General features: G+C 28.8%; 1 protein-coding gene across 1 annotated transcript; it reads left to right on the forward strand.

Moving 5' to 3' along the window:
- Positions 1–3,913: 3,913 nt before the first annotated feature.
- LOC107873364 (methylesterase 17) lies at positions 3,914–7,843 on the forward strand. The gene is made up of 4 exons (XM_016720197.2): positions 3,914–4,508; positions 4,600–4,740; positions 7,097–7,240; positions 7,328–7,843. The coding sequence occupies exons 1-4, from the start codon at positions 4,227–4,229 to the stop codon at positions 7,607–7,609; spliced, it is 849 nt and encodes a 282-aa protein (XP_016575683.1). The 5' UTR covers positions 3,914–4,226; the 3' UTR covers positions 7,610–7,843.
- The last annotated feature ends 11,927 nt before the right edge of the window (positions 7,844–19,770 follow it).

Here is a 19,770-nt window from a genome sequence, read left to right on the forward strand (position 1 = left end):
AAATTGGGGATTTTAATTTGAGGTCAAATTGGAAATGAATTTAGGCTAAAATTGACATAGACATATAAAATATGGCTAGAAAGTAAATGAATTGGGAAAATTGAATTGAATTAGGGTTGCTATTTTAGGAAATGTAATAAAAATGTCGATATTAAAATAGATTACGTATATAAAAATTAATTTTTTAATAAATTTTATAATATTTATAACAATATCCAATTAATTTAGTACAATGCATATATAAATATATATATATATAAATCAGATATTTAGTTATTTTATCATCACATTAACACGAGTAGTATATTTCCTCAATTGTATGATAATATCAATGAATTTTACAAATTACAATAAATTTTTGGTTAATTAAAGTTTAATTACGATATTATACTCATAATACAATGTGTTAATCAGATAAATTATCGATTTTAATTAGATATATATATATACCTCGTAATACAATGTCTTAATCAGATAAACTATCGATTACTTGTCTTACGTTATTACATCTTCAACAATATACGCGTATCTACATTCACACAAAATAGTATATCTATTTTCTCAATAGTATGATATTAGTGCATTATTCAAAATATTTTGATATATAGATTCAATTATCGAGCTTTCGATGTCACTAGACGAGATATATGTATATATACCTTGTAATACTAGTCTTATATTATTACAACTTCAACAATATACGTGTCTCAATAATGTATTGACACAAAATAGTATATCTATTTCATCACTACACAAGATATACGTATATATATATAAATATATGCAATTGACTATCAGCATTCAAATACATACTATATACATTACATACCCGATTTTACTACCCCATAATAATATTCAACGTAACGTAATTCACAAATACTCAGTTGAATTATCGGTTGGTTTATCTTATGTCATTAATATACGTTCACTATATTATATGTATGTATATATATATATATATATATATATATATATATATATATATATATATATATACATACACATATATGACATGTCTACTTCAACTGTTTTAATCGTAATTTTACTAAATATCACCCTAATTAATTATTATAAGTCATCTAAATATTACAAAAATATATATTTAATAATAAAATAAAATAGATATAAAATGATAAGTTAACTTTTGATGTTTTAAATTAACTTCACGTCTAATATGAGGCCCATTTTTTTAATAAAATCACACGTACTTTTTGTAGTAATTTTATTATATCACTTCTTATTAGTTATTGTGAATAATTTAAGACATGTTTGTTTCTTTGCTTCAATCGTAATTTTACTATATCACCTCTAATTAATTATTATAGTCTAAGCATTGTGCCACTTAAATTGGAATATAAGGAAAAGTTTTATAAACCACAATAATTAAAAATTTAGATTATTTAAAATATGCAATTGACTATCAATGCCACAAAATTTTTGACAAGGGGAGTAACATATATTATTTGAAAATTACATAAAAAGTATTATAAATTACAATAGTTAACAACTTAAAATATCTAAAAGAAAAAATAATATTTTATATATTTCAAAAAGTATATAAAAATATTATAAATCACAATAATTAACAACTTAATATTTTTTAAAAGATATGAAATATTTGATTGACTCTTAAAATTATATCAATGGCATTTAAATTGGAATAGAAGAATAGTATAATAAATCACAATAATTAAAAATTTAAATTATTTTTAAAATATAATTGACTATCAACGCCACAAAAGTTTGGACAAGGAGAGTAGCATAGATTATTTGAAAACAAAAAACAAATATTATAAACTACAATAGTTAACAACTTAAAATATCTAAAAACGTATTAAAAGTATGATTGATTATCTAAATTCTATTTGGATCACATTGTTTGAGATCAAAAAATAACATATACTGAGCCCGTGTTATCTGAAAAACAGTAATATAGGCCCATCGAATTTAATTTTTCAAACTCTTTATTAATTTATACATTTGTAGAATTTAATTTTGATCGTGAATTAAATTTTTGAAATAAAATTATATATTTGAATAATAAATCATAATAATTGATAATTTAATATATTTTAAGAATATATACAAAAATTACTTAAAAAATAAATTTATTTAATTTTTAAAATTCAAAAAATGTCACATTAATAATATGATTATTATTATAATATTAATTTAGAATAGATGTTGGTCCCGTTCTTTGCACGGGCTTCTCCTCACTAGTTTAAAATATAAAAGCGACCACTTGTTGTCGTTTTTTAAAAAATAAATTAAAAAACTAAAAAAACCGACTACAAGTGGTCGATTTTGTATTATTTTTTAATTTTTATTTGAAATATAAATAATAATTCATAATAAAATTATTTAATTAATTATTATAATTTTTTAAAATATCAAGTGGTCTCTTTTAAAAAAAAATCGAGTCGTCGGTCTTTTTGCTTTTTTTTATTTTTTTCATTTGCAAAATAAATAATAATTAATACTAAAATTATTTTAATAATTATTTTGATTTTTTAAAATTAAAAAGCTACCACTTGTGGTCGTTTTTTTAAAAAATAAAATAAAAAAATCAGACCACTAGTGGTTGGTTTTTTCCGACCACAATTTGTGGTCGGTTTTCTGTGGTCGATTTTTTCCTTTTTTTAGTAGTGGAAGTCAGGAGAATATTGTTGATATCTTCACCAAGTCACTTCCTAAAGCTTCGTTTGAGTTCTTCCGTGACAAGCTTGGGGTAATTTCCAAAAAATCACTTTAAGGAGGAGTGTGGAAAAAGCTAAAGATGATTTTTTGGAAAAGTATAGATTTATCTAGAATGTCCTAGTATAGATATTCTTGAAGAAATAATCTAGATATTTTAGAGCATTGTAGTGGATAAAATTTGCTAGATATTTCCTGTAGATGTATCTAAAAGAATTTCTAGAACCATCCATAGACAAGTATAAATAGGAAGGGGTCTTGTACATTTGTATCCATCCAAAAACAAATCTAATACAAAGCATATTCAAGTAGGCTTCTTCTATACCTAAGTTCTCTCTTTTATTATCTTCCTTCATCCTTATAGCTTCCTTTTCTTAGTTGAATCTTCCGATCATAATTTACGATCTTGGACTAGCAAGTCTTCCTAAATATACCTTTGTTCTGCTATTCTCTACACTTCTAATTGTAAAAAGTTTTTAATTACTTCTCTATTGAACAATATGGTATAATTAGAATTATGAGTTTCAATATTTTAACTTAAAAGTTGATTTTGTATGTAAAGCTAATTAAGTTCAGTTAACCAATGCGGGCTATGTAATTGTCTTGGTCCAACCTTGATATTATATATTGACCGGCAACAGTTACAAATTACATCATGACATTGGAGACATCCTAACTATAAGTTGACAAAGAGTAAAACAATGTTTATCCAACAATAAATTAGAATCTTCCTTCCCCCACTTTAGGGTGTTCATCAGTCGATTCGATTCGATTTTACGTGTTATTGGTTCAATTCATCAATTTTTAATTTTTAAATATGTAAAATCAATAATCAACCAATAAGATATTTTCTTTGGTCTTTAAGGTTCAGTTTTTGGTTTAACCAATAAGAAAATACTTATAAAATAGAAATAGTAACAACTAACACAAAAAAATGAAATCTTAATTACCGTCAAAACCTACGCAATGCATTTTAGTTTATACGAATCTTCAAACTTGAACTGAATGTTAATTAGGAAAAAAATTGAATCCTAATTGTTGGAAGCTATAAATGCTTCAAGCTTTTTATTACGATAATAACCGAACTTTATATTGTGCCTTTGTTACCCTAAATAGATTAATACTTTGTGAACCACTGAATTATGAATTAGTTGTGCATATAATCTATATATACATACACATATCTCTCTATATAGAGAGATAGATAGATAGATAAAGAGAGAGATATTTAAATATATAACATAAATAGGGATAAAATAATAACTTAATGTATCCTTATTGGGTTATCGGTTTAATAGATAACCCAATAAGATAAAACTGATACCGAACCGTTTACCCAATAAAATTTTTTATAAAACCAATAAAAAATCATTAACTCGATAACCCAATACCAATAACTCAATAACATTTTTATCGGTTCGATTTATCGATCGATTCGATTTTTGCACCCCACTTTGAAATTAGAGAACAAAGAGAGGCCAAGTGCTATATATAGCTAAATATACCTTAATTAGATCTTTATCAAATCCAAGATGGGAGAAGAATACTTTATAGAAACAGAGAAGATGAAGGACTTGCAAGAGAATTTAGAGGAGCCATCAAAAACCCACTTCGTTTTAGTACATGGAATTAGTGGGGGTGGCTGGTGCTGGTACAAAATCAAGTCTCTTATGGAGATTTCAGGCTACAAAGTGACATGTCTTGACCTTAAGGGTTCTGGAATTCATTCTGCTGATCCCACCACTCTTCTTTCCTTTGATGATTACAATGACCCTCTCATCAATTTCATGTCATCTTTGCCTGAAAATGAACAGGTCCAATCCTCTCTTAATCCTTTTAAATTGTTTTTGGACATTTCCATAAAAATAGTCTTACAAAGGTAAAATTGTGTTGTGTTGAAAATAGGTAATTTTGGTAGGACACAGCGCTGGAGGACTGAGTGTCACAGATGCAACCCACAAATTTCCAAAGAAAGTAAGGCTGGCAGTGTATATTGGAGCAACCATGTTAAGAACTGGATTTGTGACTGAACAAGATGTTAAAGATGTAAGTTGCAGCTTCTCCATTGCCTTTGCAGCTTCTCCATTGCCTTAATCCTCGATCATCTTAAATGAGACATGCGTCACATAATTTTAAATCAGTGACCAAATCAAAATTTTGATTATAAATTATAAAAAACATAGTTTATTTTGTTTTGGCCTAAAATATTTTTATATATATTATGTAATTTTTTCACACAAAAATAGGATTTTGTCGAGCCGTAACTAAACTCGTATCTCTTAACTCTTGTACGGTGATAGTGTAAATGAATGTTTACATGAAGCTAAATCGATCACCGAAGATATAACGTAGCATATATATATATATATATATAACACTAGGGGTCAGGGATATTGGACAGTGGGATAAGAGGATTTCATTGTGAGCTAGAAGACATGGATTTGCTGTCTAAAAAGTTAAAATAAACAAAGAAGAGGGATAGAAGAGGAGCAGAGAGGCATAGGAAGTTGAAGTCAAAAATATTTTGGCTGTTGTATGGGCTATCTGCGTCATCCGTGCAGGCTATACTAATAAAATTAGTACTAATTGTCTATTTGCATACTATGTCTCTATCATATAGTACTTATTACTCCGTATATATGTAGGTATATCCGTCAGATTTCCTCTTCTTCTTGGCCTTGGCCTTTCCTGTCTGCAAGAGCTCTTATTTGAGTTCTGCTTCTATGGCGTTATTACAGCATCATATCCTACTAGCTGCAGTATTATTCATATACACTTCTTTCAATCTTTTTCTTTTTGGTAACTGTGATCTTCGGACTAGTTCCTGTACTTCTCTATTAATTTCATGAGAAATCTCTTCATTTAAAAAAAAAAATGGCTTACTTTACTTTAATATAAAGTTTAAGAAAATAAAGAAGATTTTTAAATCTTGTGATCTTAAATTAAAGTTATGGTCCTAAATATATTATGTGGAAAGTTGAAATTAAAGTATCATAAAAAAAATATTTTTTTTTTTAACAAATTAGAAAGAAAAATAGATTATTATTTTTTAAACAAAAATAGTAACAAATATCAGATAATTATATTCACCAATACTAAAAAATAATAAAAATATATAACATAATATTTTTATTAATATTAATATATGAAAGATGAGCCTTAGACCTTATAATCTCAATCCACTTTTAAGTTGGTGGGGTGTGACTTCTTTCAATTTCGACCTCATATTTGCTTTCCAACTTTAGGGCCCTTCGACTACGCAGTTCTATTTTATTTTATTTTAATAACACTGAATATATGACTAATTCATATGTGTCTTTGTATTTTAAAATCACACTTACACATCTCTAATATGAAAATTCTACACAAATATTAACCTGAATAATATTTTTATTTTGCTAGGATGTTAAGTGCTTATATTATTATTATTATTATTATTATTATTATTAAGAAAAAAAAAGGAACATGACATCATATACCTATAACTAAATACATTAAAATAACTGTTATAAAAGAAATTAATTGTACAAAAGATATCTATCTTCAAATCCTACTTTGTTCGATAACATTTGGTATCTCCAAACTCTACTTTGTTTGATTACATTGGGTATTGTTGTACAAAAAATATCTATATATTTATTTAAAATTTAAGAAAGGGTGTAAATATTTTCATTGAAATTTTTTATTGACATCGTTGTTTGAAATGAGAATATATAAAAATAAACACAAATTACTCATAATAGTACATATCAACTCAAATATTAGTACTACTATTTTTTTATTTGTTTTCATTTTGTACATGTAAGTTATTTGTATCTTATGCAATTACAATACTTTATTTAATATAGGAATTTCTCTTCTCTCTTTTTAGGCGGGTGTTTATTTTCGAGGACTTGTGTAACAATTAATATTGGGTTTAATTTTTATGCTTCTATATTATCGTAAACTTGACCTGCTAATTCATATTATCAATTTTTAACGTAAAAATTGGATAACTTACAATAACAGGTTAAGTTTACCTCATAGAATATTATTTACACTAATTCTGTACAAAACTTAAATTCTTAATATTTATATACAACTATAAATAACTTGTAAATCAATCAAGTAAATAATTGAAATCCTCTCTAATTCAAGTCAGGCTGACTTGGCATACAAGATGAGCGAGTTGCCAAATTACGCTCGTGTGTTCTTAGTTGAAGACTAAGGACGTGACATTATGCATGAACGTCTCCTTTTTTTTCCCTTTATGCTACCGCTCTACTTAAATGGTATTGAACAATCGCGGCTAGATAGAAGAACATAATGCATCGGAAGCGGAAAGTTTCCGTTTGTTTAATCTGCAGCTAACAAGTTATTTATATGCGCATAGATTAACGCCTTACGATCTTTGTTAAAACAGGGTATCCCAGATTTATCAGAGTTTGGTGCAGCTGTTGATGTATATGATATGTGGTTCGGATTAGGACCCCAACAACCTCCAACCAGTGCAGTCATTAAGACAAGTTTACAACGCAAAATCATTTACCAAATGAGCCCACTCGAGGTATAGTACACAACTTTGATTTTTTCGTCTTTTAGGATTCAATAGTTTCTCAATTAATTTGATATTGAGGCATAATTGTTGTTACAGGATTCAACATTAGCAGCGATGTTGTTGCGTCCTGGCCCAATTCAAGCATTAACAAGTGCTCGATTTAAAGAAGGAGAAGATGCAGAGGAAGTTCCTCGAGTATACATCAGAACAGCATACGATCGAGTGGTGAAGCCAGAGCAACAAGATGCAATGATCAAGAAATGGCCTCCACAGCATGTGTACACTTTGGAAAGTGATCACAGCCCATTCTTCTCTGCTCCACTCTTGTTATTTGGCTTGCTTATTAAGGCTGCTTCTCTTGGGTGCAGTGCTGATTGAGATAGTATCATCTCCAACATGTACATAATATAGTGTGGTTTGCTGTTCTTTGCCAGGGGACTTACCGTCTAGTCCCCAAGTATTTGAATTGAACAACTGAAAGACAATAAATATTGCAGAATTAATATGGTTAAGTGCCGATGTGTTTATTACTTGCATGTGTTCAATGAGAAACAAGTGTAGTCAAGTTTCAAGAAAGTATTTCAAGTTAATGTACTTTCCCATTTACTTTTACTTATCTACTAAGTACTCCCCCGGTCCCAAATTGAGATGACACATTGATTAAAAAAATATCCCAAATTGAGATAACACATTGATTAAAAAAATAATTAATAACATGGCTAGTTTATCATAGTGTCCCTATTAAATGATGTTTACATTTTAATTTAAAGAAAAAAGTAATTAATGCAAAGGATAAAATATGAAATAATAAATTGTCTCTTCTTCATTAATGAAAAAAGACAAGTAAAATAGAAAATCAAATTAAAAAATTTGGGACGAGTAATTTGGAACGGAGGGAGTATATTAAAAGAAAAAATCTTTTTGGCCACAAAAATTTGTCCCACATTTGGCGACAATACTAAAAAGTCTTATTCACACTATACCAAACTAAGGAAAAAGCCTTTTTATTCACACTATAAACTAGATTTCTTTTGGACATTTTTGTCCCTTTCATCTTAAATTTAAAATTCTTTCATTACTTATTTTATTACTCTTTTTCAATATATTAAAAACTATCCCAATACATGAGAATGGACAAATTAATATAATTTTCATTAATATAATTGCATATAGTACTTATTGCTTGAAAAGAATAGTTTAGGATAAAAATAATAATATAAAATTAATTAATTATATTCTCATATATCCAAAATCAGTGTGACCAAAGTAGTATTATCTGAAATTTTTAATTTAACATTATGTATTTATGTATCATATCTACTTAATTATGTGTTTTATCATATAAATAATTCTTTTTTTTTAATCTTTAATTTTAAATTTTATATCTCTTTATTTTATATAGATAAATAGGAGGTATAGATATATATCTTAAAGCCTATCAATATTTTGAATAACTTTTAGTTTTTTTATTTTTGTTGAAATCTGATTTGTAGTTTAGTATTACATAAAATAAACAATTATCGAAATTTTCAACACAAAAAGTTAATTTTTTTTTTATGAATTCAGTTGTACAATTTTAATTATGCAATAATTTTTCTCATGATAATTCAAATGATTTTTATTTCATTTCAAATCTTTTCTATTTATATTTTAAAAATATTCTATCTTTAAAATTTAGAACACAAAAATTATTTGACCACAATTTTTGTGTACTATTAGAAAATAACAAATTAATGGACATATAATAGCTATAATAGTGATTTTATGAAATTGATTTGAGACACATAATAAATACTAATTCTCATAGTACTTGATTAGGATAAGCTTGTGCAAGACTTATTAAAATTTTGTTTAGATTTGATATAATTAGTTAATCAAAGTTAATATAATTATTTATTTTTAAAAATTATATTTAAAATTTACAAGCTATAAAATTGAATCCAATCATTGACAACTCTAATGACACTTCAAATACTCTATATGTGAGACAGGGCTATCAATTAATTTTAATCGTGGATATATATATATGTATGCTTAAGATACTGAAATAGCTCATTATTGGTATTAAATCAATAATAATTCATACAAGCTAAATCTTCTAATCGATAATTAAGTCAAAAAAATGAAATTTAATTTATTCATTTTTCTCTTTATAAAGAGGTTTTCTTTCATCCAAAAATTGACTATAATTTCTTACATAGATTTCATTTTAAAATACTGAACTTCTATCGACGCCATTGCAATAAAGATATTATTATCGAACAAACATAACGTAACACTTAGTGAAATTAATTTTTTTAAAATTAATATAATTAGTTGATTAAAAACAATTAAATTTAATTGTTCATTTATTTAGATATAAATTATTGTATAGATACACTTTTATAATTATTATGTTCAGTTATTAATCCTTGTTCAATTAACAATAATTATATTTGCATTAATTATTAATTAATTCAATTTAATAATAGACCATAAAAGTATTATTCCAATAAATAATGTTTGAGATTCATAACAATTATCAAAATATCTGATCAAGATAAAACTTAAGTTTAAATGCAGTAAAATTTTATTTAAATCGGCTATAATTAGTTAATTAAAAATAATTACATTATAATCACTGATCTATTTAAATTATATTTTAAATTTACTTGTAAGACTCGGTAAGATTGTATCAAATCAAATCAAATGATTAAAAATCTAATTTAATTAGATCGACAAATATATTATTGTGACAAAACTTAGTTTTTGATTTTATGATTAAAAAAATTTAATCGCTATGTAGACACAATATAAATTTAGTATTGTATTTTTGTAATCTTTTTTCAAGGAAGTTTATTCGACCTAGTTAACAACAACCTAGGATAGTACTAACAAATTAATATTGTAGTTTTTGTGCCCTTATTTTATGCCGATTTGACAACTTATGAATCATTACTTACATTTTCTATTAATATGGTCTCTAAATAAGTAATTTTATAAATTATTATGTTTGAATAAAATTTTAAACTATGTATTTACTTTTTTTAAAATATAACTTTTAAATATTTCAATAGAAACACTCAAAATTCAGAGTACTTTAGTTATGATAGACATTGACATATTATAGAAATTGTGAAAATTATACAATTCATAAGTGTTGACCCTAATTATGAAAATCGAGCATACATATGCTATATTATGAAAATCTTACGCCTATACTTTCTTAATAGTATACCTATTTTTTAAACATTTTAAAAAATTATGTATAAAATAATTTTATAGTGAAAGAATAAAATAAAATATTAAATTTAAATAAAATTACAAATAACTTAAGTATTTAAAGAGAAAACAAATTATTACTAATAGTTGGTTTATCCAATTAAATAATTTGTATCATTTTATATCACACTCATTATACACAAAAAAATTATTTTATAAAATAAATAAATTCTCCATTTTCTAAATTTTTATTTTAAATTATTCCCAAATTAAAAATAAAAGAAAAAAATAATTTAGCCTCTTTCATCAATTTCTCTCCGAATTAAAAGGTGTCGCATGGATATTTAGTCTCTTTCATCATTCGATTTTTTTTATTACTATTTTAGATTTTGCTTTTTAATCTTATTTTTTATTTTATATTATTTATGTTCCATTTCCTTTCTTTTTATTTGTCAATCATTACTTCTTGTAATTTTATGTTATGTCACGTATTTTTTTTATTTATTATTTATTTCTTCATTTAGCATAACTGATTAACTACACTACTATTTTAATTATTGAATTAAAATAGAATTTTATTGTTGAACAAGGTTATAGATTCATATTTTCTTTTCTTTTGAACTAAATTACGTGGGTCATACAAAATTATTGAAAAATATTAATCAATTATTTTTATAATATTAGTTATAAATATATATATTTATTAATATATTTTTAATAAATAATATATGTATCTTGAATATCAATTTAGTATCATTTATAAGGGTTAGTTGCTATCAAATATGAGTCTTACTTTAGACACGGTGGACATCAACACATTATAGAAATCATAAAACTCATATAATTCATGTGTGTCAATCTAGTTAACAACAATCCTAAAAAGTCTTCCGCTAAGGTTGTGGGGGGCTTATGCTCTCGTGTTACGCCGATTTGATAACTTGCGAATTGTCATTTATATATGTTATTAATATGACCTCTAATTATTAGTTATGTTTAAATTATTTTTTTATAGTCGTGGTGTCCGGGCCAACTTGCAATAAATTTAAACTATATATTTAAATAATTTGAATAATAACAACAATCAAAATTTCAAACCCACTTTAGACATAATAGACGTCGACACATTATAGAATCCTAAAAGTTATACAGTTCACATGTGTTGACCCTAGTTAACAACAACTCGAGATATCAAGACGCATTAATGTTGTAGCCTTAGACCCATAGGTTATGCTAATTTGATAATTTGTGAATCATTACTGATAATTTTTATGAATATGTCCTTTAATAAAGAAATTTTATTAAATATTTTATTTAAATAAATTTAAATTTTATTTCAATAATTTTTAAATATAATTTCAAAATATTTAAATATCGACAGTTAAAATTCAAAACACTTTAACCATGGTAGACATCGACATATTATAAAAATCTTATTGTTCATATATTTTGATCCTAGTTAACAACTACTCATGAGAGTCATGCATTGATGTTGTCGTCTTAAATCCTTATGTTAGGTCGATTTTATAATTTGCGAATTATAATTTATATTTGTTATTAATATGATCTCTAATTAAGTAATATTATATTTAAATAAAATTTAAGCTATATATTTAGATAAATTTTAAATATAATTTAATATATTTCTTTATGGCAGTCAAAATTCAAATCATTAAACACATAATATTTTGTGTATTATTAATTATTAATTATTTTTATATAATTAATAATGATTTGTGGAATCATTATAGAAATTGTGAAAATCACAAAATTCACATTTGTGGACCCTAGTTAACAACAACTAAAGATATCAAAACGCATTATTGTTGTAATTTTGTACCTCTGTATTACGGTAATTTGATAACTTGTGAATATTACTTATATTCACTATTAATATGTCCTTTAATTAAATAGTTTTAATTAATTATTATATTTTAATAAATTTAAACTATATTTAAATAATTTATAAGACTAATTTAAAAATATTTCAATAATGATAATCAAAATTTAAAATATTTTAGACATGATAAACATTGACACATTAGAAAAATCATATTTTTCATATTTGTTGAACCTATTTAATGTTTTAAGAAAAACATTTTTGTGATAAACTTTAGAATGAAATGACTTTTATATAATAAATAAATAAATAAATTTCTTTGATAACTTCAAAATTTAGTTAACCACTGATGACCTTTATCCAAAAATATTTTAAAGAATTATGATCAATAAATAATAAAATAAATTTTAAATTTCGATTAAAAAAAGACTAAAGAGAAATTGAGGGAGAAGGACGAAAAGGGAGGGTATGATTGGATAGAAGGTGAAACTAAGGTGGGTCTCTCATTTTAAAGTTAAATAAATATTCCTCTTTCATATTTAATGATAGTCATAATTTATTCAACATAAATTTTAGTTACATTTAACTTCTTGAATTTATAAGATAGTAAAGATTTATTTATTTTTTTAAAGGAAAAAGTTAGTATAGTCTTTATACATTTATGACTATTTTTGGGACACAAAATTATGGCCAAAAATATGTACTCTAATTAAATAATTCTATTAATTATTATATTTAAATAATTTTTTAATTTTTAAGTCTAATTTGAAAATATTTCAACATTGGCAATAAAAATTCAAAATAATTTAAATATAATAAACACTAACACATTATAATAATTATATTTCTCTTATTTATCAACCCTAGCTAATGTTTTAATAAAATGTGGTAAACTTTAGAATTAAATGAATTTTATATAATAATAAATTTATTATTGTGATAAGTTCAAAATTAGTTAATCATAGATGAACTTTTTCTAATAATATTTCAAAGGAAGATCAATATATTAATAATCATTGATGAACTTTTCTAAAAAATATTTTAAATAATTATGATCAATGTAGTAATAAAACTAGTTTTAAATTTTTATTTAAAAAAAAAAAGACTAAATTGAAGATTGAGGGAGAAGGATGAAAATGCAATGGGTGAAGTTATGTGGGTCTCACATACTAAAGTTAATTTAATAATTTTCCTTCACATTTAATGATAGTGATAACTTATCCCACATAAATTTTAGTTGCATTTAATATTAAAAATTTACTTCTTTTTTATTTAAGAAAAAGGTTAGTATGGTCTTTGTATATTTATGGCCATTTTATTGCCAAAAAATTATGGTCATTTAGCTGCTCCCATAAACTAATTAGTTTTTAAACATTTTGCTCTTTTTATCCTAAATTTGAATTTCTAACATTACTTTATTTAATAACCATTTTTCAATACATTGAAAACTATCCCAATATATGTTAATGGACAATTTATGTATTCTATTTTAATTGGCAATTATATAATTAAATAATTGTCAAATGTAGTAGTATGTAATTAAGAAAATAAACATTAATTAGTACAAATTTATTTTTTAATTGTTAGTTATGTTTTTTCTTTTTTACGTTTGAAGTTGTTTAATTTTAGTTCAACTTTTAATTATGTATAGTTTATACTTTGTACATAGTTTGAAAATTTTAATTAAGTTGTTTTATTTATTTGTTTATCTAGTTCTATTTTATGATTTTTTGTTTTCATGAATATGAAAATCAGTACATGAAAATGGAGTTTTAAAAGTGAATTCCCTAATAGTCACCCAAGTTTTGAAAATTTCCTTCAAATATCACTTATGTTTCATTTAGGATCACAATATCACTCAATTATCACTTTTTTCCTTAAAAAATACTAAACACCTCAAAAGTTTTCTTCACTCTTAGTTGGCATGACATGTAATGTCATGAAAATTATTGATCTTTACCATCTTAGAATAGACGGGTGAGAAAAAGACCCCTCTCACTATCTTCCCTTACCCCTAGCTTCAACATCAGCCATGGATCCAACCTTAACTCCACCCCTGTTACCAAACCCTCCGATACCGTTAAATCCCAAAGAAATAACCATGGGAGAATTCTCCCCTCCTCCACTCTCGTACAAATAAGTTACCATGGGGAAAATCATATCCCCTAAGTCGAGCATAGATCTTAGTCCTACAGCCATGGAAAGGGACCTGGGGAACACGAATCGAGGTATATATTTGACGGAGGAGGATACAAGGGGCATAGAGAAGGCTCTATGTCCCTTGTATCCACTCTATCATAGTAAAACTAGTCAATACCAAATTCAATAATCAATTTCTCAAAATAAATTAGAAGATCTCTGGAAATTACAAGAACCCCTATCACTTATAGATCTAGGGATGGGCTTCTACACGGCAAAAGTAGCCATGGCGAAAATCCAAGCGTCCATTCTCCAAGGAGGGCCTCGGTTCATTCCTGGTTCCTTCGCTTCAGTTCGGAAGTGGGAACCCAACTTTGTACTGGCCGAATCCAAGGTTGACTCCACTGCAATCTGGGTCAGGCTGCCTCAACTCCTAACGGAGTTGTACGATGCTCTCATCCTACAAAAGATATGCAATGAAATCGGGCAACTGCTAAAGGTCAACGCATGCACATAGGCAGCACTAAGGGGAAAGTACGCAAGGATCTGCGTCCAAATACCCCTCGACACCCCAATAGCAATGTTAGTCTCCATTAACCACCACATCTAACCCCTAATCTATGAAGGGGAGGGCTTCCTGTGCAAGAACTGTGGAAGACTAGGCCACACAATGCCCAACCGTTCATACCCTCTTCGACCCTCGCACTAAAATCTAAACGGAACTTTACAGGTAGACCAATCCACCAGTGAGATGGAGCAGTCAAAACCGGTAATAAGCAACTCCAACGACTAGCAGACAATTCATTTTACCAAGAAAAAGAAACAAAGAGAACACCTACTCTCTCGAGCACTAAGGAAACACCCATCATCAAGGTCAAAACCTTTGACGTGGTGTCAGGTAAGTTTCTCAACCCTAGTACTACTATGGTGGCGCCGTCAAAGTCTTACCCTCACCCCGCTGAGACTTCTTAGGATGGGTCAGCCCATGACCAGATCTCCAAGACCAATACCTCGGCTAAGCCTGCCCTGGGGACAAAGGCTCATAAATTGAAAGATGGGCCACCTAAAGGAAAAAACCATCTAAATAAGGTGCTTCGGGTCCTGACCTACTTGCCATACAGAACCCGACCCACCTCAACTTATTCCCCTTCCCCTAAAATTTAATTCTTCTTCTTTTAACTTGGATAACAAATTAAAAACCTCTACCACGAGTGGGCCATTCACTTTACATGCTGGTATAGGAAATCATGAGTCTCCTTTCACAACTGCGGGAAACCTTTCCATTTCCCGCAGTAATGTGATTGAGAATGTCCTACCTTTAGACAGTGCATTTAATACTGGTGGAGTTCCCCAAGAGGAAACTCTTTAGTTTTCTTTTCCCCCCCCCCTCTCTTTATATACTGAGATAAATATGATAGAGGTTTCAAAAGAAACCTCTCATGGAGTCAACAAACAACAACCAGATTACCATTCCCATAGCTCCACTATCTCAGGAACACCAACCAACATCAGGGTTGGAAGTGTGTTTATCCAACCAAATAGTCCCCCTGCACCTAGAATGGGAAGGGAGGTAACTCACCATTCTAATCCAGGACTCCAAATACCTAGCCCAGCTAGCTATGGTGAGCCTGAATCAGGGCCTACATACATATGGGTCCAATGTCTGGATGGCCACATTATTTCACGTAATCAACTCACCAGTTCAAGAGGAACTGACAGTGGAGTCCTTAGCCAGCATAATGAACCAACTCAGCCTGGGACTCCCTTTCTTCCCTCTACACAATCCTACAATGATGCTATTGGGTCTAGATTTTACGCTCAAACTGGGGAACTCCAGGCCCTACTCAGTCAAGGGTCAACACAGGGTACTCCATCAACCTCCCCTCATCTAACCTTAGAGAGAATAGAGAGGATAAATACGTTGGAAGCCCTATGATCAAGCAATAAGGACATGGAAGAATTCCTGTTCAAGATCAGGGTGCCAAGAACAGAAATCCTCAATATAGCAGAGCCCTTAAGTCTAGAGTTCAAAGAGCCAGTTCAGGAGATTGTGATCATCCTGATACCCCTAGGGTTAGCAGGATTAGGCATAAAAATAAGCCCCACAAACCCTATGAAAGAAGAGACCACCAAGGTCATACTCAAATCCCTCACCAGGAAAAGAAAGTCTCCTTATTGGACACCCACCTCTAACCCCAAGGAAAGGACAAGGTGGCTGTAATAAAAATTTACCACCCCCTATACTCTAAAATGAAGAACTGCATTGTGTGGAATGCTAGGGGGCCAAGAACCCTGAGTTCATAAAGCATTACAAGGCTATGGTTAACATACACAAACCACGTATACTTTCCTTGCTTGAAACCAAAATGAATGAGCACCAGTACCTTTGTGAGGAACTTGGATACCCTAACTATATCCAAGCTGAAGCAAACGGTAACTTTGGAGGTATTGTCATCATATAGAAATAAGACTCTATCTCTATTTATTCAATCTTCATCTCTCCCCATGTTATCAATGCCAAAGTTAAGGTAATGTAATACCCCACATTTTGGACTAGAATGAAAATTCGTCATTCCTATGCATGGATGTTTCAAAAGCCTCAAATCCTATATAAATTTAGTGTGTTAATCAATTATGTAGTGTGGGAATCTATTTGAGCATGAATTTAGATCATAGAGGTCCTCTAACTCAAGTACAAGTTGAAGCCTTTCCTATCGTTCAAGTTTTAGTGAGCGTCAAAACTTAGGTCAACTTCAATCGACCATAAATCGTAGTTTATGATGAACTGAGTGGTTTACTATATATCAAATAAAATATCTTTGAATTATATTTCTAACGATACCAATTTCACCTAAATCTGATAGCAGAGCAAAGAGTTATGCCTATTTTACTCCAGTATATCAGGCTGGAAACAGTGTGACCACATTTATGATAGCTTATCATATTTGTGACGCTCTATCACGAAGGTCGTCAGCCTTAGGCAGAAACCATCTCCCAAGTGACGACATTTTTTTATGACTTATCATAAATCTAATGACATTTTTTATGACTTATCACAAATTTGACAGCTTATCAGCCTTGGTCGTCAGCTATGATTTTCAGCAATTGGAAAATTTTTTCATATAGGTATTTTGGTCTTTTCCTTCACCTTCCACGACTTATAACCCTAAAGAGGCATAATTTTTCTTATTTTTCTTTAGTTAAGCATCTTAAAAACCCTGTTTTACACTCTCAACCACAAGATTAGAGTTTTCATCAAACTCATCTCTCAAAAGCAAGATTCAAGCCTTTTTCCAAGATAATCAAGAATTAAGTTTTCCAATCCAAGAACTCTCCAGCAAATCATCAAGGTTTCCTTTCTAAGGTATGCTTGTGTTCATTCATGGATTCCTTTCATCTATGAAGTTCAAAAACCCTTTTCTAAAACTATATATTATGGTTTTCATGTTATGAATAGATTGTTGATCATGTTTATGTGTTGAATGATGCCAAGATAGAATCTTTATTTGTTATTATGAATCTATGACATCATATGAGTTGAAAACATATAAGTTTGATTATTTATGATGAGTAATTTTATGATTTACACCTATGCCTAAGTTGTGCATGTAAAGTGTTTGATAAAACACCTAAGAGACTAGAAATCATGCATTATAGCTAAATTGTGACTAAGTGAAGGATTCATGATATGCCCCATATTCTACTGACTTTCATGTTGATATTGTGTCTTGTAAATGTTGTTGGGATGTTCATGAACTAGTCTTATGAGATTATGCCATGCTTACTTGCAAATCCTACTTATGTACAAAATATATGATATCCATGCACTTCATGGAATTCCCCAAGTTATGATATTATGAGTTGTTGATGTTTGTCACGTACTCAAGTCAGTCATGTGTGTTAGTTTTCGTCCATCGAGTTCTGGGGGTATTCGTACCCAAAAAATATAGCTGTGTGCCTAGAGCCATGTCATGCTATCATGATACTCTTAGTTAAGCCATGATCTATAGAATTCAGTCAGTCATGTGACTCAAAAAAACTCAGAAATCTCAGTAGTCTCAGTAGTTTAGTGATCTCAGTACTCAGTCTGTAACTTCAATATTCACAGTCAATCTCAGTAACTTCAGTACTCTCAATCAGTCCTCAGAACTCTGTACATTTTGTTAATCATCGAAATTCAGTAAACTCAGTTTAGCTCCGCTAAACAATACCACTAGTATTAGTTTAGCTAATCAGTTTAGTTTAGTTATTCAATTCATCTCTGTTATTCAGTTTAGTGTATTTAAGATCGGAGTAGGATTCAACACCGAGTGAGCTTAGGGATGGGGACTCACCCACTAGAATAGGACTAAGATCCCTAGAAGCAATCCCTAAGTTCCAGAACTATGTAGCCAGCATAGGTACGAGATGTTACCCGTTAGATAGGACTGACATACTCAGGGGTCACCCATTATTACATTTATATGTATAGGACTGATCCCAGGAGTCACCCGCTAGATTAGGACTGACTCACAGCAATGTCTTTACTGGTGGCGCGGGTACTGACATCCTTCCAGTCAAGGCATAGATTGGACCCCAGTTAGCTTAGCTTGGGGAATGTCAGTTAGATGAACATATCCCACAGTTTCAGTTACAGAATCAGGGCTTTTAGACACAGTCAACTCAGCTTAGTAGTACAGATTCAGTACTGTTAGATACAATCAATGCTTATCATTGTAAGTAGACTTCAAGATCACCCATTAGCTAGGACTGATCTCAACTATGATTAATTAGTATCAGAATCATTAGATTTAAAGATCACCCACTAGATAGGACTGATCTCAGACTAAGTCAAATCATCCTTATTATCAGTATACTCTTGATCAGCCAATAGATAGGGCTGATCTCAGATTTAGTTACTCCAAGTAGAACAAAACTCAGATAGTTCCATCAGAACTTAGACTGTCAGATACAATCGCTCAGTATTGGTTATATCAATTAGTCTGATTATTACAGTTATATCAACTATATTAGTTGTCATAGCTCACGTTACTAGTATTCAGTTTTAGGACTATTAGACACAGTCATTCAAACTAGTTCTTTATAATTTGAACTGTCAGAAATAGTCAATAATCTATTCAGTACCTCAGTAACAGTAAAGTCATGTCGTCAGCATTTAGACTCAGTAGTCAGCATCATCACGAGTTCAGTTGTAGTTGTTTATGCATGTATGTATTCTCACGTTCATATTAGTTAGCATTGTTCATGCATATAACCCTTTGTATTTAGCCTACCTCACTCATATACTCAGTACATTCAGACGTACTGATGCATTTGAGCTATGATGCTTTCTCTTATATTACACCATAGGTTCTAAGGTACG

The sequence above is a fragment of the Capsicum annuum genome, chromosome 6, assembly GCF_002878395.1.
Source record: "Capsicum annuum cultivar UCD-10X-F1 chromosome 6, UCD10Xv1.1, whole genome shotgun sequence".
NCBI classification, from domain to species: Eukaryota; Viridiplantae; Streptophyta; class Magnoliopsida; order Solanales; family Solanaceae; genus Capsicum; species Capsicum annuum.

What these genes read in the sequence shown, in the direction of transcription:
- LOC107873364 (XM_016720197.2), top strand. Translation starts at nt 4,227, where the DNA reads ATGGGAGAAGAATACTTTATAGAAACAGAGAAGATGAAGGACTTGCAA. An exon ending in CTGAACAAGATGTTAAAGAT is followed by an intron (nt 4,741 to 7,096) that starts GTAAGTTGCAGC and finishes TTGTTAAAACAG; the next exon opens with GGTATCCCAGATTTATCAGA. An exon ending in ACCAAATGAGCCCACTCGAG is followed by an intron (nt 7,241 to 7,327) that starts GTATAGTACACA and finishes TTGTTGTTACAG; the next exon opens with GATTCAACATTAGCAGCGAT.